The sequence below is a fragment of the Fragaria vesca genome, linkage group LG1 (genome assembly GCF_000184155.1).
Source record: "Fragaria vesca subsp. vesca linkage group LG1, FraVesHawaii_1.0, whole genome shotgun sequence".
In the NCBI taxonomy this organism is placed as follows: domain Eukaryota; kingdom Viridiplantae; phylum Streptophyta; class Magnoliopsida; order Rosales; family Rosaceae; genus Fragaria; species Fragaria vesca.
The window spans coordinates 13,216,007-13,240,097 of NC_020491.1; the positions used below are offsets into that span (position 1 = coordinate 13,216,007).

General features: G+C 37.7%; 4 protein-coding genes across 6 annotated transcripts; 2 read left to right on the forward strand and 2 right to left on the reverse strand.

Annotated features, from left to right (window-relative positions):
* Nucleotides 1–1,759: 1,759 nt before the first annotated feature.
* On the forward strand, nucleotides 1,760–5,042 carry LOC101314793. The gene is made up of 3 exons (XM_004288132.1): nucleotides 1,760–2,420; nucleotides 3,895–4,005; nucleotides 4,375–5,042. The coding sequence occupies exons 1-3, from the start codon at nucleotides 1,785–1,787 to the stop codon at nucleotides 4,528–4,530; spliced, it is 903 nt and encodes a 300-aa protein (XP_004288180.1). The 5' UTR covers nucleotides 1,760–1,784; the 3' UTR covers nucleotides 4,531–5,042.
* A 161-nt stretch (nucleotides 5,043–5,203) lies between these two features.
* On the reverse strand, nucleotides 5,204–8,401 carry LOC101300677 (ABC transporter G family member 11-like). The gene is made up of 8 exons (XM_004289257.1): nucleotides 7,918–8,401; nucleotides 7,550–7,629; nucleotides 6,906–7,370; nucleotides 6,737–6,823; nucleotides 6,407–6,532; nucleotides 6,141–6,332; nucleotides 5,962–6,048; nucleotides 5,204–5,881 (listed from the first exon to the last, which is right to left on the reverse strand). The coding sequence occupies exons 1-8, from the start codon at nucleotides 8,399–8,401 to the stop codon at nucleotides 5,204–5,206; spliced, it is 2,199 nt and encodes a 732-aa protein (XP_004289305.1).
* Nucleotides 8,402–11,720: 3,319 nt separating this feature from the next.
* LOC101315089 lies at nucleotides 11,721–16,974 on the forward strand. The gene is made up of 14 exons (XM_004288133.1): nucleotides 11,721–11,852; nucleotides 11,959–12,024; nucleotides 12,130–12,178; nucleotides 13,015–13,160; nucleotides 13,441–13,542; nucleotides 13,919–13,993; nucleotides 14,072–14,172; nucleotides 14,269–14,350; nucleotides 15,294–15,386; nucleotides 15,710–15,774; nucleotides 16,159–16,171; nucleotides 16,261–16,338; nucleotides 16,579–16,687; nucleotides 16,774–16,974. Exons 1-14 carry the CDS (start codon nucleotides 11,721–11,723, stop codon nucleotides 16,869–16,871), a joined length of 1,209 nt encoding a protein of 402 aa, XP_004288181.1. The 3' UTR covers nucleotides 16,872–16,974.
* Nucleotides 16,975–17,315: 341 nt separating this feature from the next.
* Nucleotides 17,316–20,077, reverse strand: LOC101315380 (F-box protein FBW2-like). 3 transcript variants are annotated; one of them, XM_004288134.1, is made up of 3 exons: nucleotides 19,956–20,077; nucleotides 19,245–19,563; nucleotides 17,316–18,156 (listed from the first exon to the last, which is right to left on the reverse strand). In XM_004288134.1, exons 2-3 carry the CDS (start codon nucleotides 19,550–19,552, stop codon nucleotides 17,508–17,510), a joined length of 957 nt encoding a protein of 318 aa, XP_004288182.1. In that variant the 5' UTR covers nucleotides 19,553–19,563; nucleotides 19,956–20,077; the 3' UTR covers nucleotides 17,316–17,507. The 3 variants fall into 3 exon arrangements, with proteins under 3 accessions (XP_004288182.1, XP_004288183.1, XP_004288184.1); XM_004288135.1 differs by lacking the exon at nucleotides 19,956–20,077 and adding an exon at nucleotides 19,781–19,918; XM_004288136.1 differs by lacking the exon at nucleotides 19,956–20,077 and adding an exon at nucleotides 19,748–19,844 and having other exon boundaries at nucleotides 19,245–19,560.
* Nucleotides 20,078–24,091: the final 4,014 nt, after the last annotated feature.

Genomic DNA, 24,091 nt, shown 5'->3' on the forward strand with positions numbered 1-24,091 from the left:
GGGCCGAGTTACTGTTCACGTGAACAGTGACCGGTCCATTTTACCCTCCTATTTTAAATATTTTTGCAACTCTGCCATTCAGTTGGTTGTTTTGTCTATTTTGCCCTCTTGTTTTTAGAGTTTTTACAACTCTGCCATTCAGTTGGCTGCTTTGTTCATTTTGCCCTTCTACTTTTAGTGTTTTTGCAACTCTACCATCGGTTGACTGTTTTTAAAATTTTAATTAATCATGCAATAATTTAATTCTTATTTGTTGAGGGGGAAGCGTAAAAGGGAGAAGAAACTTTTGTTATTATATTTGGTCGAAATTACTATGGCCATCTTAATCAGACAAAGATATGTGATTAGGCAAAGATATTGATCAAACAAAGCTTCCTAATCAAATTTTCCAATTCAAAAATATCAAATTGGCTACATAGTGAAATTTAACTCATGGCCTGAAATCATATACTCTGGATTCGTCTTCTCAGCGTCAACACATATATGGTGGTGGATTATCCATGCCCGGATCTCGGAGAGGAAATCGAAGGTCGAAAGGCTGGCTTTGATTCTTTCAGTGATCTTTTAGAGTTTTGGATAAATTACTTGGTTCATGGTGACTTTGAGCTCAGGTTGAGTCTGTTGATTTGGGTTTGGAAATCTATTAAGGAGAGAGGGATTGAAAGCTATATATGATATTAACTAAGGAAGTTTTTTTTTTTTTTTGATTGAGATTAACTTAGGAAGTTTTATAGAAAAAAAAAAATACAGAAAAGTTCACAACTTAGGAAGAGAATATGAGAATATTAGGGGAAGCCTATAATGTTAGAAAAGAGAAGTCTTTTCCGTTATGGTTTCAACATGAAAAGTAAAGAATGTGAAGTGTTTACCTGTCATTGCATTAGCGGTCATGGTCATATTAATTTTTGGGCTGTCAAAGGCATTCAGTTCAATAATCAACTTTTATGTTTAGGGTTTATTATGTTTGTAGAATGTATTTTGGTTGTAAATACAATTTATGTGTCACGTTGAGTTGCTTCGTAAAGTTTATATATATAAGCGTTTAGAGGCGCCCATCTGTCTCAAAAAATATTATCATATTCATTTTGTTTACCTTTTGAAGTAAGCTATTCATTCGATATTAGTTTTTACTAATTTGTTGTCTTGTATAAATTACTTCATGTTTTACTATTCTAAACATCACTTGATTTTTTTTATATTCTTTTAAGGAAAATATCTATTTAATTATAACATATAAAATAATAATAATAAACGACACTTCTACACGCGTACGCGAACGACGTGTGTNAGAGTAGTAATAATAATTAGTCGCGAGACGATAGGTTGGTAGTGTACCGTCGTAGTAGGTTAGGTTACGTAAATTAAAAATTTTTAAAACTTTTTTTTTTTACGGTTTTTTTACGTTTACGTAAAAATTAAAAAAATTTTTTAAAAACCTTTTTAACCCTTTAACCTTAACTTTAACTTAACCCCTTACCCCTTTTAACCCTTTAACCTTTAACTTTAAAACGTTTTTTTAAAAAGGTTTTTTAAAAAAAAAAAAAAAAAAAAGTTTTAAAAAAAAAAACCTAAAACCCCAAAAACCGGAACCGAACGAAACTTAAAAAACCTAAAACCCGGACCCCGCCCGGCCGGCCGAAAACTAACCTACTCGTACTCACTCCCCCTCCCTCTCTCTCTCTCTCTCTCTCTCTCTCTATAGTCTCACTCTTTTCTTCTTCTTCTTCTCTCTCTCTGAAAATGAACCTCAACCCGAAACCCTAAACTCATCTCCACCACCAACAATGTCATCCTCCACCTCTCACCACCACCACCACCTTCTCCTAAATCCGCCTCCTCGCTCCCTCTTCATCTCCGCCACCAAAACCCCCAACCTCCTCTCTCTCCCAACCACCACCCGCCCACATTTCCCAATCTCAACCTCCCACTCTCCCCCAAACCCCACCCACCTCGCCTCCCTTCGCCACCGCCTCAACGCCTCCTCCTCCTCCGCCGCCGCCGGACCTCCCTCCTCCTCCGCCGCCGAAGAGTTTTCCTTCAATCTGGACTATTTCCTCTCGGTCGCCGAGCTCCTCTGCCTGGCCTCCTCCGCCGTGGTCTCGATCGGTTATGGTCTGAGCTCGGCGGTTCCGGGGTGGAAGAATGCGGCGTTTATCGGGGGGACGGCTTTGGGCGGCGGTGCGGCGGCGTTGGTGATGGCGGTGGGGATTGGGGCGTGGATTCGGAGGCGGCAGTGGAGGAGGGTGAGTAGGGAGACGGTGAAGGGCGGCCTGGAGGTGAATTTGTTTGAGAGGATTGAGAAGTTGGAAGAGGATTTGAGAAGCTCGGTGACGATTGTTAGGGTTTTGTCCAGGCAGCTTGAGAAATTGGGGATTAGGTTTCGGGTTACGAGAAAGGCCTTGAAGGAGCCCATTGCTGAGGTAGTGTTCACTTTTCTGGTGATTTTTTGTGTTTGCTATGAGATTTTGGTTTGTTTTTGCATCTGTTTTAAAAGAATTAGAGACCCAAATGCAGTGGACATTGTAAAGTTTAGAAATGTGGAATCGGAGTAAGACTGGTAACAGTTGGTGATTCAATTTAGTGGTTGATCAACATTGGTTAGGTGTAATTTTCAGCAGAAATGATGACATTGTATGAATCTGAACACAGTAATGGATTAAGTTGTTAAGATCCTGAAATCGTTTTTGGGCTCATCATCATCCACCTGTACGCTTACAATGTAGTTCTGAACTTGCCTCAATTGTCCTTAGCAGTCCTAAAATAAGTGTAGAGTCTGCTTCTAAGTTGCCTCAGACTAGTATTGGCAAAATGCAAACTGTACATTATCTAATAATATGGGCATATGCATGTCTATGAATTCTAAATTACTCAGTCTTTTAGTCCTTTTCTGTGTCTAGTTGAAAGCTTTAAACTGCTAATCGATTATCTTAATCAGATCCTTCTGAAGTGCAAGTATAGATTCAGTACACACTGCAAGTCGCGAAATTTATGGTTATCTCTAATGAGATATTTTTCAAGTCGGAAGTAGAGATTCAGTAAAACATAAATGCTATATCAGTTGGGTGCGAGTTTGAACTTAGAGTGTTGAATCTGACTAAAAAGAAATAGGTGCTAAAGAAGGTGAGGAATTTAAGCTAAACTTGTAGAGGTGATGGTCCATCTGGTGATGTACTTCTCTGCTAAAACCATGTTGCCTGGCTGCTCTGCATTTTGTTCTCTTTCCACTGGAACTGTGCTTTCTGGAAACACACAATTAGAATACCCTAGTTCTTGGGTGAGCTACACATTCTGAAAAGCAACCAACTTTATAATCATCAATATGTTCTCATAGGGCCCAAAGCACATACTAGCCATTTAAGACATTCTCTCCTTTCCATCCAAAGAAAAGACTATCATTTTCTCTCTGTTTTTTTCTCTGCATTGCATAATAATAGTGAAATTTGATAGATCATACATATATCCTTGTTGGTAAAGGCACATTCACTGTTTAGAGAAAACAGGTGACACCTAAGATAAATCATCCAGTTAGGCAGTTATGTAACACCCTTGGAGAGGCTTAATATGCGTTTAAAGAGGACATTAGACCAGAACTCAAAAATGGAATTTAGTTTTGGTAGGTGATGGTTTGAATGGTAACCTGCACGGATAAGATTGGTAAATATAATCATAAAGCTGGTGATCTCTGTTGTGCACTGTATGGCTTTGTGAATGATTGAAACTGTCGGGAAGTATCTAGGGTTTTGACCTCTGGCACTGAAGATATGGGTTTATTTGTTCTGTTGAAATGCAGTGATTAAATATAGTGTACTAAAACTGTACATTAGCGTGTGCGATCTGATATTGCAAGATTCTTATAAGATACGACAGTGTCTAATTCTTTATCAATGAGTGCAGACTGCAGCTTTGGCTCAAAAGAACTCTGAGGCCACTCGAGCGTTGGCAGCGCAAGAAGACATTCTGGAAAAGGAGCTTGGAGAAACTCAAAAGGTTTTACTGGCATTGCAGGTGAGCGTCCCTTTCTTCCCTTTTAATCCGTTAATACTATGAAGTTGGCTTCTACCTAGTTATCCTCAGTATTAAACTTGAGAATCAATTGGTTTTACTCCCTTGGGAATTATAATGATTCGGAAAGTATTTTTCTAATGATTCAGAATCTAGCAAAGCTTGTTGATGTATGTTAATTTATCCCCCCCCCCCCCCCACCAAACTACAAGCTTGAGATTAATGGATTTGATAAATATTGACAAAACTGTGCCTTTCTGTAATTCAGTTTTCAAATCTTTATGGATTCTATTTGCCAGACTTCATTAGTTGAGAGATGGCTGGTGCCTTGGTTTTTTTATTAGATTTTCTTCCATCCTTTGCCACATGCAGGAGCAACAGCAGAAACAATTTGACCTGATTCTTGCCATTGCAAAAAGTGGGAAGCTTTTGGACAACAAACATGCACATGATCAACCAGAGAGTACCATTAGAACACATGATTCAAGTACAGACAATTCAAAACAGAAGGAACCCCAGCAGATATAACCTTTGTGTGGAAGCAAAGGAGACAGACTAGGATTTTGGAGAAAACCAATCCCTGTGAAAATGTGTTTTTCCCAATGTTGTTTTCCTCGAGCCATATCTGGTTCTATTCTCTTCTCGCACACTTTGGTTCTGCGGGTTGTCAGTGTAGCTGTGTTAGGATGGCTCGGGTCTTCAGCCAAAGAAAATTTTGTCAGACCTTTCTGGATATACAAAGCTGGAAGGTAAAGTCAAAACAACAAAGGAAGAGTTATAGGATAGAAATGCATCCATTTGAAGTACAGTTGTACCAATAAGGTAGAAGTGGAATGTCTGCTCCTCACATTTGTAATTCTCAGATTGTAAGCGTCATCTTCTTGAAACTAATATGTACCATCTTGGTATCCTGCAGTCATGTTATGAACTTCTTGCTGACCACTCAAATCTGATTAGTACGCTGTACTTGGAGGTTCCTTTTTTCATTCATGTAAAATAATGACCAGTCTAAATTACTGAAATAATAAAAAAGTTCAATATTTGCAGGTAGCATTTGGTTTAATGGTTATAAATTTTCATTACAACCATATACATACATAGACATACATGGATACATGTACACAATTCTTTTTGGTCCAAGTCATTTCAAGTTCTCAACCGTAGTTGAATAGTTGAATACATGCTGTTATCTACTTACATACTACATTAAAGTTTGGCTAGGAGGATTGGTTATCTCACTTATCTGTGCATTGTTGGGTTTGGCAAGACCAGCTAGAAGAGCTTTGATCATTGGCACAACCTTTTCACAAAATTTAATGATTCCCAAAAACATGAGCCTGTAAACAATTACCATTCCGAACAAAATGGCAAGATCAACCCACTTAGAATACCCCAACTCCACTTGCCAAATATTCTTCAATATATCTTCACCAGTAATGATGCCCCCTCCTAGATCATTAGGGAATGTTAGTCCAATAAACGCATTCTTGTAGTATCCTTGATTTGAATACTTGGGGAATCCAATATGGTACATGGGGTACTTCCAGAAGGCCTCTGGAAGATCGTCAGGTTTTCGGAAGAAACCTCCATTCAACATCATCACACCTTGAATCCCAGCTCCTGTGATGATCCCCATGAGGAAATCTGGTACAATGCTTGCTACAATCATCATTAGGCTCTCAACCAATATCAGACACACAAACAGAACCAATGCAAAATAGACAAAGTGCTCAAAGCTGTTCCGAAGGCCAACAAGGTAATAGGCTATTGCTCCAGGAATTGAAGAGATCATTAGTAAGTATGGAATGGAGGAAAATGTGTTTCCAACAACAAATGCAGCAGCGCCATAGTGCCCGTTTAACCTTTCACGCTCGAAAATCTGATTCATAGAAAATGAGTCAGATTGTCTGAAAGAAGGGACTGTTAGTGCATATGCAGTTCCCAACAATCCTTACTTACCTTCATGTCTTCTACGAAAGAAGGGAAACCACCTATTGACATGAAAGTCAAAAATCCTGAAACAAACATGAGCATTGATGCTCTAGCCTGAAAAATACATTGGAATTAGCTAGATTATATATTGGCTAATGTTGCTTAGTAGACAAATATGGCACTGATATCTTCACCAAAATAATTACCTGTATTGAGCCATAGTTGGAGCCAATGTGATGAAAAATAGTCCCTACACATAAGCACAACGCAATGTAAATTGCAAGACGAAGCCAGTAGTAGCCTAGATCGCGATACATGTTGACAAATGATCTCTTTGTCAGAACCAGGCATTGAGTTATGAAGTTTGCCTGGCTTCCCTTCACTAGAGCTCCACCTTTCTACTAACCAGAAAAAATAGGAATCAACTAATGGCTAATGTGGATCATTCGTAATCGTAAGCATATAAACTAACCTGTTGGTGAATCTCAGTTACATTGTGAAGAACTTGCTTCAAAGTACTTGAAGACTTGTATGATCCTATTAGAATGTTGATTGCTTCCTCGGTGTTAGATTTTCCCTCATGCCCTTGTTCAATGTCCTAATTTTAATGCTCAAGTTAACATTTTCGTTGTTGAGTTTCCACAAAATTAAACAGTACGTAATACAAGCATTGTTTTCTAGCAAAAGTTGAGCGCCTACTACAAATATTGCATCACACAACATTGTTTAAAAGACGGAATGAAATTTGCAACATCAGAGTCCTTGTTAGAAAGAGGAGATAGTTATAATTAAGAAGACTTACAACATCAAAGTCCTTGTTAATAGTTCTAAGGTAGTGATCTGAAGGGTTTCTCAGAGTTGGACATGGGAAACCATTTGAAGCAAAAAACTGCACCAGACAAGTACCTTTATTTCAAATAAAGGAGTAACAGAATTTGGAAGTTAACCTTTTTTGCTAATGGAAGTAATACCTGTTCTGCCTGTGAAGCAGGGCCAAAATAAACTGTACTACCAGATGAGAGAAGGCAAAGATTTTGGAAAAGCTCAAAAACTTCACTGCTGGGTTGATGAATCGATGCAACAACCGTTGTTCCATCGTGGTGCGCCAGTTTAATAATGTGGTTCATAACATGGTAAGATGCTGCACTGTCTAGTCCACTAGTAGGCTCATCAAGGAATAGAAGCTGAGGACGAGTCAAGATTTCAAGGCAGATACTAACTCTCCTCTTTTGTCCACCACTAAGACCTTTTCTGCTCCAACCTCCAATTCTTGTGTCCATGGAGTCTTGCAGGCCCATCTCCCTTATCGTCGTCTCTGCTCTTTCCTTCTTTGCTGCTTTCGACATGGAGTTGGGAAGTTGGAGCTGTGCCGAGTAATACACAACTTCCCTTACTGTTAAGGTTGTCATTAGTGTGTCATCTTGTGTCACATATGCCTATACATACCAATACAAAGATAGGCATGAGAAATATAATTGAATGCTCCAAGCTAAGGAGAGGATCCAAGACTGACCACTAGAGTCACATTGATTGATCCCATTACACAATTCAGATGAGAATGTGATTGATCAGTAGGAATTTGTGTTGTCAAGTCAATTTGATTCAATTTTCTTACCGAGGTTCCGAAAGCAAGTTTTTCTTTGCGGCCATTTATTAGGATCTTCCCCCTCTGCTGTGTGCTTGAATTTAGCCTTCCTGCATAAGTTTCAAGTTTCTTTAGGTTTGTTGATGTTACATATCATCACAGCACCTGTACTCAAGATGACCTGACTAGCATTATACTTGGAGTTCATTTGATATTGTTTGGAGATTTGCATTTGCAGAAATTAGGTGCTTCACTTTGGAATTTTAATTAAAAAATGTGCTTCTAAGAAAAACAACTACTGAACAAAAACCACTTCATGCATGAAGGTCCAAAGGAGCTATTAATTTGATAAATGAACAGCAAGTTCCAAGTAGACAAAGGAATTAGTAACTGATTACCTGCTAAAGCATCCAAAAGGGTAGATTTGCCACAGCCAGAAGGACCCATAATAGCCAAAACCTCACCAGGCTGAGCAAACCCAGTAATCCCCTGCAAAATCATCTTCTGCCCACTTTTCCCATTACGTACTCCGACCCACAAGTCCTCCCATGTCAATGAAATACCATTCTCTTTTGACCCAAGCTCAACATGAGTAGCACCAGTGATCCTTTGGACATAAGCATTTTCAGCTTCTAGTGACTTTTCAACCGCAGAAGCATAAGCAGTACTAGTAGCAGTTGTGCTTTTTAATCCAATGCTAAATGGGAAAATCCTCTCCATGCTAGAACATGACAAGGATATGCCATTTTCTGCAGAATCATGAGCAGCACTAGTCGACTTGCTGATCTTGGCGTCTTCCACAGGTGGTGATAGTAACAATCTTGAGGGGCTTGGACTTGGTGCCCATCTTGGAAAGTTGGCTGGAGAAGACGAAGACTCCATGGATATGGCTTTCTCTGTTTCTTGGATGAAGGGAAAGAGTTGCAGTGTGTTACAACTCCACTCACCAACTACTATATAAGTTGGTTCTCAAAAGCTTCAGAACCTAGTCAAGCTTCTATATAAGTTGGACCTCATTTCCATTACAAAGACGAGCTCAGCCGCCCGGCAGGACCAGTTCACCATCTTCAGTTTCTTATTTATTATGCCGGCACATATGGTGCAAGGCCTTGTTGATATTTTTTTTTTTCAGAATTTAAACAGTTGCAGAACTAGGGTATCGTATTGTGCTGTCATCGATCAAGTTAAAAAGTGCAGTTCATTGTGTCATGCAGCTTCATGATCAAACCAAGGAATTTATTCAAGTTTCCCGGCCCTTAATAAATCGATGGAGTTAACTGTACGGACGTACATATATATATGCTATGCTATAGAATATAAACTATAGGTTATAGTTTATTCTTCTCTATGATAATGTAGAGTCTGATTTATTCCTTGTCTTATTTATGTCTTTTGAATGTAACAGTCTTCTGAGGGAGCTTAGTTATCTACTTCATATTCGGAAAATCTATTGTCTTCTTTATATCATTTCAATTTCAGGCATGTTTGTCAGTTCGTGCTACCATATATATACTGCCTACTTGAGATCAACCTATTCATTCGATCAGCTTGTATGTCATGCAACTGATGATTTTGGATAATAATCAAAGGTCAAATTTTTTGTAAAGATGTGACTATTATCTTTGTGCAGAATAACCCAAAACTTGATATTAGTTATCTATAGTTAGTAATTTTTCGTATTATACGACTTTCAAATTAACAAGAGTAAAACAAAGGTCAAAACAGTCATTACATACCTTATAGCTTGCCGTTGTCATCTACATGTAGACAAGAAGTTGTGGTGACCAACTCACATGGGTAAATAGGATAGAACTACTCATTGATTGTATTCGTTTACTTTATTAGCAAAACTTAAACATCAATTAAATAGGCCTTAGTAGAGACAATCCCAATCTGCTAGGGCCCAAAAGAAAACTCTAGCAAGGTTTTGATTTAGTCATCCTTGCTTTGTACCCTTTCTTTTGTCTACAAATAGAATTTCGGGTAAGAGCGCCGAGTAAGCTCCTACATCGCTTCCCAAAGCCCAAACAAAAAAATTGTTGATTGTTCCATTGCTAGGCATAAGGCTAGACTTGCTACAACGGGTTTTAGCCATGTATATGGTGGCGATTCAGATGAACTATTTCACCCATTGTATCAAAATTCAACAAAGGGTGAAAAGTAAACCCTTCTGTCGCTTTTTTTTGTTGTTGTTGTAAAAATGACCCCTCTCCGGCTTTAGTTTCACGTGCTTCCCCTACTTAAACTCGAACGTAAAACTGCTAAAGTGAACAAACCAGGGGCGGAACCAAGTAGCAGGTGATAGGCGCAAAAGCACCTACAAAGATACCCTATTATCGAATCAATTATATCAATGTAGTAAACGGCAAATAGGGGTCATTACCTGCAGAGGATTGATGATACTAAGACTTAAACACACAAGAAACACAAACAGACGCGTAAACCAGAAATCTGGCAGACTTGACCTAGGAGAAGAAACCTAATTAATTAGCTAATCTAGACTCAACCAAAAATTATGAAATTAAATACACAGTAACTAGACACAGTGATGGACTACCACACAAATTTTGAGGGTATTCGGAGTTGGTTTGATTGGTGAACAAAAATAGATAAAACAGAAGTACTGCTGAAAACAAAATATTAAAAAGTGAATATGGATGTAAATATGAGAGAAACAATAGCTAGGAACTTCTCTCCACCACTATATACACTTCAATCACCCCAAAACAATATCAATGACTAAAGATGAATGCACTCACAGTTAAGCCAATGTCGTTAGGTCATTAACCGTATTACGTTCTTTTACTTGCCATGTTAAGTGAAATGTCGGTATCGAGTTAACTATATTCCCAATTAATTGATCTATGAAATGTCAGTATCTAGACCAAAATAACTGAAATCAAGAAGATCTAAGAACGTTTGAGTAGCAACAAAGAATCTAAGGTCAATATCGGTAGCCTTAGATTACCAAGGAATCACTTCACACAAGTGCCTGGAAAGAACTTGTTATTTCTCATAGAATATGCAACGATATGTCAGTCACAAACACATTCAAAATAATAAACCCTAGAACATGCATCAAAGTGTCGACTCAATGAAACATGCAATAGAATTATCAATGAACAATCAGTGAAGAAATTCTCAGCTAAAATTATATAAATCAATTGGGGTTCGAAATCGAAGACATATCTAGGGCTTTGATCAGCCCCTAACTACTAAGGAGTTTAGTTACACATAATCTTGATTAAGAACATCAGAGAATACATGGAAGATGAACTAAAGGTGGAGAAGAAGAAAACTTGATTGAAGAAGATCTTTGCCGATCGAATTCTTTTCCTCCCTTTTCTTTTTCTCTTTCTTTTCTTTTCCTTCCGTTCTTCCTCGGCTCCCCCTCCCCGTAGAAATAGGTTAGTTAACCTATATGTCTCACGTCCATCACCAACCCAACTAGGATTAGGGATCCTAATTAAGCCCAATTATCTCATTTTCTTTGTTTGACTTCAAAACACCTAAAAACAAATAAAGTTAATTAAAAATAGGAAAACATCACAAAATAACTAAGTAATAAGAATAATTAGCATGATAAAAGTCGCACAAATATACGACTATCAGCAAGCTGTCACGGTTATAGCGCCCAAAATTCTGTGAGATAAATATAAGCTATGTACTAGCGTATTTGTAGATATCCAACATGAGTTCAGTTGGTAATGTATTTTTCTTGTTACGCATTTCTTCACAGGTTCGAGTCCCTTTGGAAACAGTAAATGCTTAATTTATTATTGAAATCTGGTACTTTTTCTTTCTGTTTCAATTTTTTTACCCATTAGTTCTTCTCTTTTCGCTGTTTTCCTTCTTATTTCAACGTCATTTATGAGATTTCTTAAAACTTTCTTAACTCCTCCATAAATTAGCCCAACCTAGTATTACCTCCTGGTTCCGAACAAACAATGTGTTGTAATGCATAGAGGAGCGTAACTTTAAAAAAAAAAAAATGTACAGCAGGGGTGTTTCGCATGTGCATAGGGATTAACTTCCGAGCCTGTTTAGCATTTGGGGTACCCTAAAATCATCCAACAGAAAAAAAAAAAAAAATACAAAAAAATTAACCCAGAAATGGAAAAGTCGGGTCCTGCAAGACACAATAATATGGTTCAAGTTGTAACAGAGAATGCAACTCCGCTTCTGAGTCTCAACTATTGAAATGGAAGAGTTGAGAAAACTAGAAGAGGTACAGAGAACACTGACGTTTCTCCAATCTCGAAGCATCACATCGACGTCGTCTAATGACAGTGACGACTGTAATTGCTTCCTCTCCAAGCTCACCCTCCTCCTGGTAATTCTCAATTTCTTCCAACTCCGCTTTTGGGTTAAATAAAGTTGCTTCCTTTTTCCATCTTCCTCGTAACTTACCCTGACTTTGTGAAACTGGTATCCTAAAGGTACAACCTTGTGGGGAGCTTGATTTGGAACAGAAGTGTGCTTTGGTTTCTGGGTATATGCCAAAGGTTAGAGCATTGACTGCATTGTGCTATTTGCTCATCATTTGAATATGTTCAGACCATTGTCATCATAAATGGGTGGGCTTATGTTTGTTTGGTTTGTTTTCACAGATATCTGCTGCAATTCTTGATGAAGCATCTGGCAAGCTCACTGGCAAAGGTACCAATCAAGAAACCCCGAAAGGCCCTACTTATTGCTTTGATACTTAAGTCAATTAAGAGTTGTGTAGTCATGTGTAACTTGTGTGTTTTGAAACAGGAAATGTACATGAACATAAGTTTTGATTTTGGTTTTACTAAAATGTAGTATAATAATATGCGATGGGTATAGTTATGTACATGTATAGGGTAATGCGCTATCTTGGCAGTCATCTGTCAAGAGTCAAGTTATGCTGTATCTTCTCAGAATGGACTGAGAGTGAATGTTTATATAAATTAAAGTATCGTTAAAATCTGTAACCCAGATCGATAGATATAATCAAACTATCTGGGTAAGAACGACTCTCTAACGCATGTGTATGTATATGACTCACATTTTCTTTTGGACTGATGAATGCAAATCATATGCTTAATGGTTGTCCTTAGATAAGGTGACAAGTAAACTGTATATAATACTGGTTTTGGTTATTCAAAATCTGTTACCTTTTCTTTTATACTACATTGATGTTGTTGGGGAAGGGCAGTTGCGAAAGGGAGCATAAGAATGCACAGAGAGAATGGAACTTTGTGCTTGTGTTAAATTTTATATGATAGTTAACTAGTTAATTGTAATTAGAATCTGACATAGGATCTGTATGTTCTTGATTCTTTTTCCACCTAAGTTATAATCTCTTATGAACTCTCTGCTTTCATTTTGTAAGAGCTAATTTGCCTTTTTTGCTGGCATATAGAACATCACGATTTATGCTTTGATTAGGATGTAGTTGTCTTTTTAGATAAATTCACATATTTGATAGCTCAGAGTAAGATATGCAATGAACATTTGCTCTTCTACAGGCTATGAAGAAAATTATGTTGAAAAATCTTCGCTCTTTGACTTTGGCCACAAGTCAAAGTCTGGTCCATTGCAAACTAATTTTGAAGAAATAGCTATGGTTGGACTGCATGCAATGCAACGAGCAAATTCAACCCTTGAAGATTTTGTAAGCTGGCTTTTTGGTTGAAGACACATTATTCTTCTGTGTGGATAATTTTCTGTGCCCTCGGTTCACAAAATACAGCTAAAGCATCAATCCTTTTCTAAACATAACCCTTTTCCTTTGCAAATTAGGGTACTGTAGTACTGATATGGCAAATTGTTGCAGCAAACTGAACCTTGAAAACTGATTTGTTGTTTTCTGTTTCCAAGTTTGTAGAAAGGGGCAATGTATATATTTCTTAGTTATTGTATACTTTGTAATAATCATTCACTCACATTTCCAGTGCAGGTCTTATTTTATGTTTCATGGCATGGATATTAACAACCCACAATCAGTATTCCAATATCTCCCTATGCTTTCATTTGTAGAAAGTTACATTTATCAGGTAGTTTGTCTTCACAAGGATAGTAATTCCAGTTTCTTTTTTTATTTGAGTTTTACTGTTATCCTGTATTGAAAAAGAAAAAAACTCGTCTTCTTTTACCTTTAGTGAAAGGAGAAACAATGAACCAATGCAGTTCCCGAATAGTTATGTGATGGAACTTGCCGGTAGCCCATAGAAAACTGTTTCTATTTGGTTCCACAGGAAATCAAATACTGGTGTATTCTTTTTGGAAGATAAATATGAACTATGTGAGCTTGATTATTCTTACCTTTTGTTGTTGTGCTGAGTCGTAGCCAGTAGATCTCTGGTTGTTGTGCTTCCAGAGTATCTTACCTTTTGTCTCATTCTCTTACCAATCATGATTTCATTGTTACAGCTTGACGATTTGAATGAAAAGATGGTGCAAGCATCAAGCAGCGAAATGATAATTTCAGAAACAGGAGTTGAATTGGTAATACTAAAACTTAAGAGCAATGATTTTGAAGTTATTTTGATTAGATGCTTAACCTGACCAATATTTGAAATGCAGGGAGGTCATGGGCAAATTTCTCAGTCTTCAAATGTGTTCAAAAGTTATCCTTTCAGGCCACTGGAATATTTACTTGAATCCCATGGCCTTTTGACAAAGAGGCAAGCTTAGGGCTTTCTATTATCATTCTTTTCTTGGGGACCAAATTAGTAACTCTCAAGTCATTTTGCTGTTTTACTTTTGTTTAATGTATTTAGAATGCAAGATGAATTTAAGTCCGGAGAAGAGTATTGGGCTTTGGAAAGAAAGCTTTGTCATGCACTTCAGAATAAATTGCAGGTACGCCTAACTTATTACATTACAATGTGGGTAATTTTTTAATTTCAACAAGTCACTCATAATGTTTTGTACTATGACATGAGGAATTTCATAGAAAAACCATAAACTTTATTTTTCTTCCATTACATGTAGTTGATAAAATACTTAGATGGACCAAGGTTCTTGAAACCAAAACTGGTCTTCTCCTTTGTAAAAGTAACATAAAGTTAGTGTTATATTCCAAAATGATGTAGAACAAGATGTCCTCTCTTCCAAAGTAACACTAAGCAATAAAACAAACATGCCTAGTTACTAATGGACATTGTAAGGTGTGAATTTTAAACACCGTTCATGACCTTTGACACTTGTCTCTGAATGGTTCTTACGCCATCAATATGATAAATATCTCTGTTGGTCTAGTGGAAAATGCCTAATAGGGCCATGTTTAACATAATCTATTAAGCTATAGAAGGCAGGAGTTGGTGGCAAGAGTAACTAGAAGATAAGTAATACAACTCTTCTTGCCCATCTGAAGATCCCAAGTAGTCTCCTTCAGAGAGCCTCCATGAAAATCAGCACCCGGATAGTACCCTCACCACTGTTCAAGCACAATCGGTATAATCAAATCACTGACCTTTCTTTGACTTTAAGAGGACCATCAGCTCCACTGCAATTAAACCTCCTCCTTCATCCACTCAATCCATCACTTGATCTGCACGCCTTTCTGGTCCATTCTTTTGTAAAGCCGATACTTTCAAAGACACTAATTGACATAATTAGATTTACGTTAACTTTTGACTGTTACTTTCAAATAATAAGGTATTCAAAGTATAGGTCATAATTTACTTATAGAAATCTTCTGAGTGTCCTTTGTCCTTTGTTTAAATCTGAGAAATTATCTAGCTTCAGTTATAGGTGCTCAAGGTTTCTTTGTAAAAGTAGTAATCAACAATGTGCTACACAGATCTCCGTTGAAGACGTAATAAAGGCAATTCATCTCAAATCCTTTGATTATCGAGTGCTGAATCTTTTACTGTACGAGTTGCGAGGAGAAAAGGTATAGTAGCTTTGTGTGTGTGTGTGAACTTTTTTTTAATAGTCGGTCGCTGTGTTGTATGTATCCTATTTCATCAGTTAGAACTTAATGTTTCTTGGCATGTTTTTCTTAGTAATCAAATCTTATATATATAATCATTACTAACCTTCTTCAAATGCTTTTGTATTTTTTATTTTGTATGAAATTTTTTTTTTGTCCAGATATTAGTACATTATTTTTTGGGAGAGGTTTACTTTCAACTTTGTTTATATTAGAGTGTAATGTTACTTTCTTCAAATGTAAAATTCATTTTGTTGATTGTGTTCTTTAAAGTGGTATTTCAGATTGATGAGCTGCACATGGAATTTCTATCTGTCTCAGAATTCCTAGTTGAGGTAGCTGATGATCTGTAAGTACTTCTCTTTGTTTCTTTGGTTCTTATTATGTGTACAGTTTTTAGTGGCTCTTCTATCACTTATAATCATAAATTCGTAGCTGATGGTTGGTTGGTTTCCTACTATTTGTTATTACTATGTACTCTCTTGGAATGTTGTTTAAACCTTAGATCTATGTTTGTAATCTTGCATTACTATGCCCAAGCGGCTTGTTCTTGAGTATTTTGAGAACTTGTTTGGCCACATACCTGCATGTGCTTCTATGTGTTTCAGCTTCACAATTTTACATTTATGTTTCTCTGGGTTTATGTGAACAACTAATGCTCTTATTCTTAATTTTTGTGGCAAGCACATTGTCAGTATCATTTGCTATTCGAGCTGACACAATGTTGTTGTAGGTTTGACTACGAGGTGAGTTGTATAGTTTTCTGAGTTCATACTGCTGAGTGACTATACTAAGTTGACCGTTTCTTATTCCAATGTCTTGGTTCTTCATGCAGGAGGATGTATTAGAAAATAATTTCAATATATTGCGCATGTTTGTCAGAATATATGGAGCTTCTGCCCCGACGGTGCTGGTGAGCATTCATAGAGTAGGCAGAAACATATGACAACTTCCCTTTTTGTAGGTTCATATTAGGTTCCTTGTCAATAAATTAGAAGCTTGGGTTATCGGTCTAGGCAGAAACATATCACGACCTTTTGCTTATTCTATTTCAGTCCATATGTCGAAAATAATGACACCATTTCATCACATTGAATTTAGAGAGGGCACTGTGTATGACTTGTACATGCTTGTGTACGATTGTACGATTCAGGCAAAATACATAACGGAGGCCGAAGAGAAGTACAATCAAGTGTTGAAAGCATTGGATCCTCAGCTGTCCTTGCATTACCAGAGAAGATGTGTAGAAGCCACTGAAGAAGGTAAATCTGCCATCATTAACATTTACAGTGTCTGAAAGTAGACCCTCTTTTCCTCACGCTTTCTTGAGGCTTATTGAAATTTCTAGGAGGGAATGTGTCGGGGTATCCTCTCGGAACATGGAGCATACCACCTCTAATACTAGACGAGGAATTCTGTCGATCCAGTCTCTTACATACAAAATAAGCAGTTGTAATGTTTTGTTTGCATAGTCGGAGACTTGGAGTTTGGTGTAGTCAATAAAATGGGTTTTCTTTGCATCGCTGCACAGTCATTTCAGTGCTCTCCTTTTTCCCTACTCTGATGTGCTGCCTGGCCGGCCAAGACTCTGTACCTCTCGCAACGGTTATAAGTTGCTCTCCTCCCCTCAAGAGTCCCCTTTCAACACTTGCCCTCCTTTTGTTGTTGGCCTGGCTATCTAAACAGACAACATTTCGGTCTTGTGGCATAACGATGTGCCTAAACAACCAGCTTTAGCGAACTACTATACAACTTTTATCTATTATGGGATGACTGCATTATAATGTGAAAGCTTATACTCCAGTCCTCGTCTTGTTTCGTGCCAACTGCATTTAACCATGCCATACAGTAGTTTACCAGTATTTTATTGATGAGACGAACCCCATTGTTATATAAGCAAAGGCACAAAGTTCACTTCATTCATGCATGGATATACAAGAATTTATTGATAATACAAAAACATACATATCATGCGGAATATTAGTGCTCCTATTATTGTAAGGAGAGCAACATTACTCGCACCAAGGTACCAAGAAGGTCAACCTGCACTGTGAACTCACTCAAACACTTACGCAAGGAAATTCAAGGAGATGGGGGCCAATCAAACCCAGCATTATCACGACAAAAACTATCATAGAAGCCAAAAGCTTCTCCATCCTCCATACCTAAACCGTCTTCCCAGGCCTCATCTAACATATCTTCCTCAAAATCATCATACTCTACCTCATTGTGGATTACGCCCATCAAGTCCCAATCCAAGTAGCTGGAAGAGACCGAGAAAGTAGAGCAATCATCCCAGCCTGAACCTTCAGGTCCAACCACATTCAGCCCTGAGAAGTTCTTGACAAACTTTTCGTCAATTTTTACACTGTAGCACCCTACCACATTTAGCAAATGGAGCTCAGGGCAGCTCAATAGTATCTGAAGCACAGGTTCTGTACTAATACGCATAAAGCGTAGCTCAAGATGCTTGAGTTTTGGCATTGTGGCTGCTATTGCAAAACCCTCCTTGTCTTGAGGGTCCTTGTCAAGTTCCCATCCATACATACATCTCCGTAACTTTGTGAGATGTTTACAGTGCTTTCCAATCGCCTCAAGTGCAGGGGCCCCAACAGTTTTGCAGTAGCTCAAATCCAAGGAAGTTATGGTAGAGAGCTTTGCAGCAACCTGTTCCACTATCAAATCACTTACTGCAATTCTTGGCAGCTTCAGCGTCCGAAGAGATTTGGCACTAGCTCACATAAATTTAAAAATAAAATCAGACTTAGATCATGGTTCTGACCAATACTCAACAGTTAACCTATATCATAATAACAATATGGCAATTTAGCTGAGGATAACTCAGCTAATAGTTCAGATAACACGTAAATCTCAAACAAAATATGATCTATCTATATTTGTAGAAGCTTGCACATCTATGTGTCTATCAATTTAGAAGTTTGTAGTTTTAGATGCTTCTGAATCTTCTAGCTGTACAAGTTCTAAAACTTGTATGTCTTTCATGTGGTACTATTGTGTGATATGTAAGAACAAAACAATGCAACGTTCAGTGGGTGAGAAGGCACCCAAAGAGTTTTTGAGGCATGGTGTGGTCGTGAAGTGTTACATGGTAAGCGTGCTAAAAAAATTTGTTAATTCTTGGCCACTCTTGTGAATTTAAAAGCAATGAACAAGAGCATACTTTCTAATAGATAAACTATGGTGCAATGACGAGAAAAAGAAAATTTACATGCAGTAGCTCTGAATCTAGGATAAGATGGATAATTATCTTTGATTAAAGACTCGTGATTCAGCTAAGACTTAATAGTAAAGAAACACCAATAAACAGACATAAGGAAACCACAACGTTATACCAAAATCACTTCTGAAAGCCTTCTCAGAAGCTGGACACACAAAATACACCTCAATTCTTACACTTCTACTTCTAACTTAAATCACACAGTAGTGGTACATCAATTCCAATGTATATATGACATTGATTTTTCTGTTCACCACTAGAAGCTCTTCATCTTCTAAACCCCAGATATACAACCTTACCCGAACATAGATAAGGTAAATAAGAGTATGGATTATATCTATATGCGTTTGCTCGGATTAACCAACTTAACATAAAGGATTCGGAGTAGACATTGTAAGGCTAAACTAGTTTAACAAGTCGGACCAATAAAACAGACTATTCTACAAAGCTATAGGCACTCTAGGTACATTACACAAAGGTTTGATGAATCTAAAACAACTAGACACTGAAATATTATAAACATCTATGTAACAGCTATCAAAGAATTTTACCATATACTGCATTGATATTGTTGTACTTACTGGTCCGCGATAAATGAAAAACTCTGATCATTGAGAGCCCCAGAAACACAAAGCTTGCGGGGCAAACCTGAGCTCCTGGTGACCAACATCCTAAGCATTCGGTCTATAGTCTGAGGCGACTGACACTTGCTCCATTCTACAATGTTGATCTCCTGCCAGCAATAAGGCCCTGCAACTACTCTTCCCCAAAACTTGCAGACTCTTGGGATCACAGTGAGGGTCTCATCCAGTGTTAGATTCTTAAATATAAGGCCAAGTGCATCAGGTATAAGCTCCTCCCAATTCCTAAACTCATAGTCCACCTCCATTCAATTCCCTTCTAGCAACAACAAAAAAAAACACAAACCCAATTCAATAAACTTAACAAAAACCCAATATCTTTTTACACATCCAAAAACCCATGATAGCAAATTTGGGGCACAAAAGATGAGCACAGCCAACATCAAAAGATTCCAACTTTGTTTGCATAACAAATTCAAGAAAGCAACTTTAATACTTCATACATGGATTCAACAATTATGTTAGAAAATGCAGACCAAAGGAGAATCGATTAATGAAATGGAACATAAAAGAAAGAGGATTGAAGATTGCTGGATATGGAAGTTGGTCGATCTTCAAAGGAGGCGGTTAATCCGCGTCTGAGACAAAAGGGGGTGTTGCTATAGAGAGATGGAGTGATTAGAAAATGCGATACTGGGAAAAGGTATGTACATGAAAGTGATATCGACCCGCACGAGAGTGGATTGGATCCGGATCGGGTCTTAACCCAGCCAATTTAGAAACAACATCATACTAAGAAGCTGTTGAAGACTAGTTCTAATTGAACTAATCTAGTTAAAGTTGACTTGGTAGTGTGAATAGAGCTGTGAGATTACTACTGTATATGTGTATGACAGCTCTTCTGTGAGCGTACTGCTGTGATGTGTAATGTGTTGCTGCTGGTCTCTTCTTTATCAGCAGCATGGTGCCACAGCTATGGCTCTTTTACTATTGCACACCATGTATCTATATATACATATCCCATTCTCTTGTAAAGCCATCAAGAAATATAGAGAAAATTCTCCAAATTCTTCTATGTTTTCTTGTTCTTAAAATCTTCATGGTATCAGAGTAGGAACATTAGTATCCTTGCTCTTTGACTACCTTGTTATATATACATTAGTGAAGCATCTGTTTCAGTATTTTCAATGGCTGAAATTGAAGCTTCATCACTGGAGTCTTCTATTATTTTCGTTGCTACTAATTCTGAATTTGAGGTAAACACTAGCCAACGCCTCTGTTTAGCTTTGTTAAACGAGTATAATTATCTTCGATGGTCCAGAGCAGTTTCTCTTGCTCTAGGAGGAAAAGCAAAACTCGGTTATGTCAATGGTGCTATTCCCATGCCTACACCATTAACAGATGGGTATGATTCTTGGCTATGCAAGGATCATCAAGTTATGTCATGGCTTCTCAATTCAATGGAGCCACAAATTTCTGAAATATTCAGTTACTTTGAATCTTCCATGCATCTTTGGAAAGGCTTGAAAGAGATGTATGAAAATCAGAATAATGAAGCCAAGGTTTTTCAGCTGAAGAAAGAGATTTCAGAGCTACAACAAGAAGGAAAGACTTTTGTCAAACACCTGGGAGCACTCACCAACATGTGGAATGAATTGAACCTCTACAGACCTCACTTCACTGACTTAGCTGTTCTTCTTAAGCGAGTTGAGGAAGACAAAATCTTCCAACTCCTAGCAAGCTTGAGTACTGATTATGAGGATATGAGGAGCTTCATTCTAATGAATTCTGAACTTCCATCTTTCTCTAGTGTTTATGCTACAATACAAGGAGAGGAGGTTCGAAAAAGGGTGATGAATCTGGAGGTTAAAACTCAGATCCCTGAAGCAAGAGCTTGTGCTGCAAATCACAAGTTTTCTGATGTAAACACATATAAAGGCAAGAGGCCAGATATGATTTGTGACCATTGCAAATTTCTTGGACACACTATAGATAGGTGTTGGATCCTTCATCCAGAACTCAAACCAAAGTATTTAAAAGACAAGGATATGAAGAATACCCCAAGGAGTTTTTCTGGTGGAAACTACAAAGCCAATTTGGCTTCATCTTCTTCTATTGTGATGCCTGATTTCACAGCTAATCCTACTTCTCTTATCAATGACTTTGCTGAGTATCTACATCAGAAAAATATAAGAAGTGATGAAGGTTGTTCTTCTAATAATCACACTGCTCTACTTGGGAAATTTGCTGGCTTTCGGGCGGATTCAGATCATGCTACAACATCTGAAGTACCAGGTATCTTACAGTCTTTCTCCATTGCCTTATCTATAAATAACAAATATGATTGTTGGATAATTGACTCTGGTGCCACTGATCACATGACAAACCATTTATCAAAGGGAAAATTGTCCAAATAGTGTCTCACCTTTCACAGAAGCTAAGTTTTGGTATCCCAACTTTATAAAACTTCAAAACAGTGTCTCACGTTTATACCCCAACCTAAATTTGGTGTCTAGAACCGTTACCTCCGTTAAGAATAACTGACGTCAGTTATATTTATCATAAAATAACCAAATTACCATTTAACCTTTTATTTTTTATTACTTTTTTAATATAATAAAATAACTGAAGAAAAAAATATTAATTTAAAACTAGTCTTTACAGACCAACAAATAATAAAAAAAAAAATTGGTCTTTAGTTTGTGATAGACAACTCCTCTCCTCTCCTCTACCTAGACACACACACTGATAGTCGGAGAGGAGATCTAAGATGAATATGATCTCTCCTCCTTCCATTTCCTCAGGTGAAACAAACATGGGGATGTCTTTCACCAGGCTTTCTGCCATCTCTTTGGCTACATAGATATGCGTATACAAACATGATGGGTCGACTCGATGCCGCTGGCAAGAGGCTAGGTAAGACCACCATTCTCTACAAGCTCAAGCTCAAGCTCGACGAGTTCGTATATCCAAAGCAATGATAGATCACCTAAAGAAGCACTATCTATTCTGCCACGCCATGGCCCCTCTCCTTTAAAACTCACTATCCATTCCTTCTTTTACCCCACTGATTGAGCAGCATCCTATGGCACAATTTAACCCAGACATGTGATTCATGGATCACTTCTTACAACGACAAATTGAAACAGGGGTATAAACATTCAAGGTCACAGTAAAACTCCTAGTCTCCTACCTTGAAAAACATAGTTCATATAAAATTATTTACAACCTAGAACCACAAGTTGGTAAATTTGGCACTCTTTAGTCAAAACCCCAATTCGAGAATGCAAATAGAGGAAGAACACGAAATAATCAAAAGGTATATTCAAGTCAAAAATCAAAGTATAATAAACACAAGTACTTCAATATCACTATTAGTAATAACACCATGATCCAAGTTAGTTACATAAAGATTGGTGCTTCTCTCAACCCCTGGGCTCCAAACCACAGTAGCTCAATACATCCAAATTATGTTTTCGACGTTGACGACGCCATGACCAAGTTGTCGCCCTTGAACCTGATCAACCGAACCCCCGAGGCTGGGAAAGGAGTGCGGCTCTCGAGACGGGCGGGTTGTGGCGGTTGTCGGAGTTAGGTCTGGGAATTGAATTTGGAGTTGGTGAAATCCGGTGGATAGAATAGGAGAGAGATAAGGTAGGAAAAGAGAAAAGAAAAAAGGTTAAAATATTTGTCCAGAAAAAATGTTAAAAATACAAAAAGACTAAACTATCATTCAGTTGTTAGTCATTTTAACAGAGGTAATAGTTCTAGACACCAAACTTGGGTCGAGGTTAAAACGTAAGATACTGTTGTGAAGTTTTCTAAAGTTGGGATACCAAAGTTTAGCTTCTCAGAAAGGTGGGATACTATTTGGATCATTTTTCCTAAAATAAAATGTAGTTGGTTAACTCTGTGTGGCTTTATGCCGGAAATAACTCTATGTATAGGGCGTTGTGGGCTATGTCCTCGAGAGCGCACACAACGTGTCATGACTGCTTTACTGAGGCAGCGAGTTCTTTGTCTAGTCAAATGGTCGCAGCCTCCCTACGGCATAGTGAAATTTTCACATAATGGGGAAGCGGATGTAAACAGTCTATTATGACTCTATGAGATTTAGCTTTTCGTTATGTCACAATGTTTTATGTAAAGCAAATGGAGTAGCCAATGATGCAGTCTTTGTTAATTGGTTCTTGCTTGATGAATGCATAAGTTGTGTAGGGTCTCCTAATATTGTTTTTAGGTGTTCTTATATTATAAGGTTTAGGGTTTATGTCCCCCTTTGTATTCTACTGTTTCATGAAGGCTACCTTCTAACCCTTAGAATTAAAAAAAAAAAAAAAAAAACCCTAATGCTTTTATTTTAACTAGCCTTTTGCCCACACCAAAACAAAAACCAACCCTAATGCGCAACCATTCTGACACAACTCAAAAAATCAATCTGGTTCCTAATTTGACGGGCTCCGGTTTGCCTCTCTATCAATCTCTTTATCACCAATTCAATCTTCCCCAACGATGTCTGCATCCATAGATGATGTTAATGCCAGTTTTGCGGCGTCCCTGAGGGCCGGACCTGAGATTTGAAGACCTGAGACGAATTCTAAAAATAATGACCTTTAATGGTCACACAAAAAAAAATGATGACTATTACATAAAAGAGTTTTGCAAATTACAAATACATACAAAACCAGTAAATGTGTAATCTTGAATATGAATCTATGAAATTTTCTGATATCGGCTGAGTAGAATCACTAGTGGAAATATCGACTTAGCCGACGGAAACAATTCGTCGCCTAAGACCGCATATCCGTCGATTAAAATCTTGCCCGACGAATTATCCATCGTCTAAG

Coding starts and splice junctions, on each gene's coding strand:
- LOC101314793 (XM_004288132.1), top strand. CDS start 1,785: ATGTCATCCTCCACCTCTCACCACCACCACCACCTTCTCCTAAATCCG. Junction 2,421..3,894: donor TGAAGGAGCCCATTGCTGAG/GTAGTGTTCACT, acceptor CAATGAGTGCAG/ACTGCAGCTTTGGCTCAAAA. Junction 4,006..4,374: donor AGGTTTTACTGGCATTGCAG/GTGAGCGTCCCT, acceptor TGCCACATGCAG/GAGCAACAGCAGAAACAATT.
- LOC101300677 (XM_004289257.1), bottom strand. CDS start 8,401: ATGGAGTCTTCGTCTTCTCCAGCCAACTTTCCAAGATGGGCACCAAGT. Junction 6,824..6,905: donor CTGCTTCACAGGCAGAACAG/GTATTACTTCCA, acceptor TGTCTGGTGCAG/TTTTTTGCTTCAAATGGTTT. Junction 6,533..6,736: donor TTAACAAGGACTTTGATGTT/GTAAGTCTTCTT, acceptor CATTAAAATTAG/GACATTGAACAAGGGCATGA.
- LOC101315089 (XM_004288133.1), top strand. CDS start 11,721: ATGGAAGAGTTGAGAAAACTAGAAGAGGTACAGAGAACACTGACGTTT. Junction 12,179..13,014: donor TGGCAAGCTCACTGGCAAAG/GTACCAATCAAG, acceptor GCTCTTCTACAG/GCTATGAAGAAAATTATGTT. Junction 16,688..16,773: donor TGTAGAAGCCACTGAAGAAG/GTAAATCTGCCA, acceptor TGAAATTTCTAG/GAGGGAATGTGTCGGGGTAT.
- LOC101315380 (XM_004288134.1), bottom strand. CDS start 19,552: ATGGAGGTGGACTATGAGTTTAGGAATTGGGAGGAGCTTATACCTGAT. Junction 18,157..19,244: donor TTTTCATTTATCGCGGACCA/GTAAGTACAACA, acceptor TATGTGAGCTAG/TGCCAAATCTCTTCGGACGC.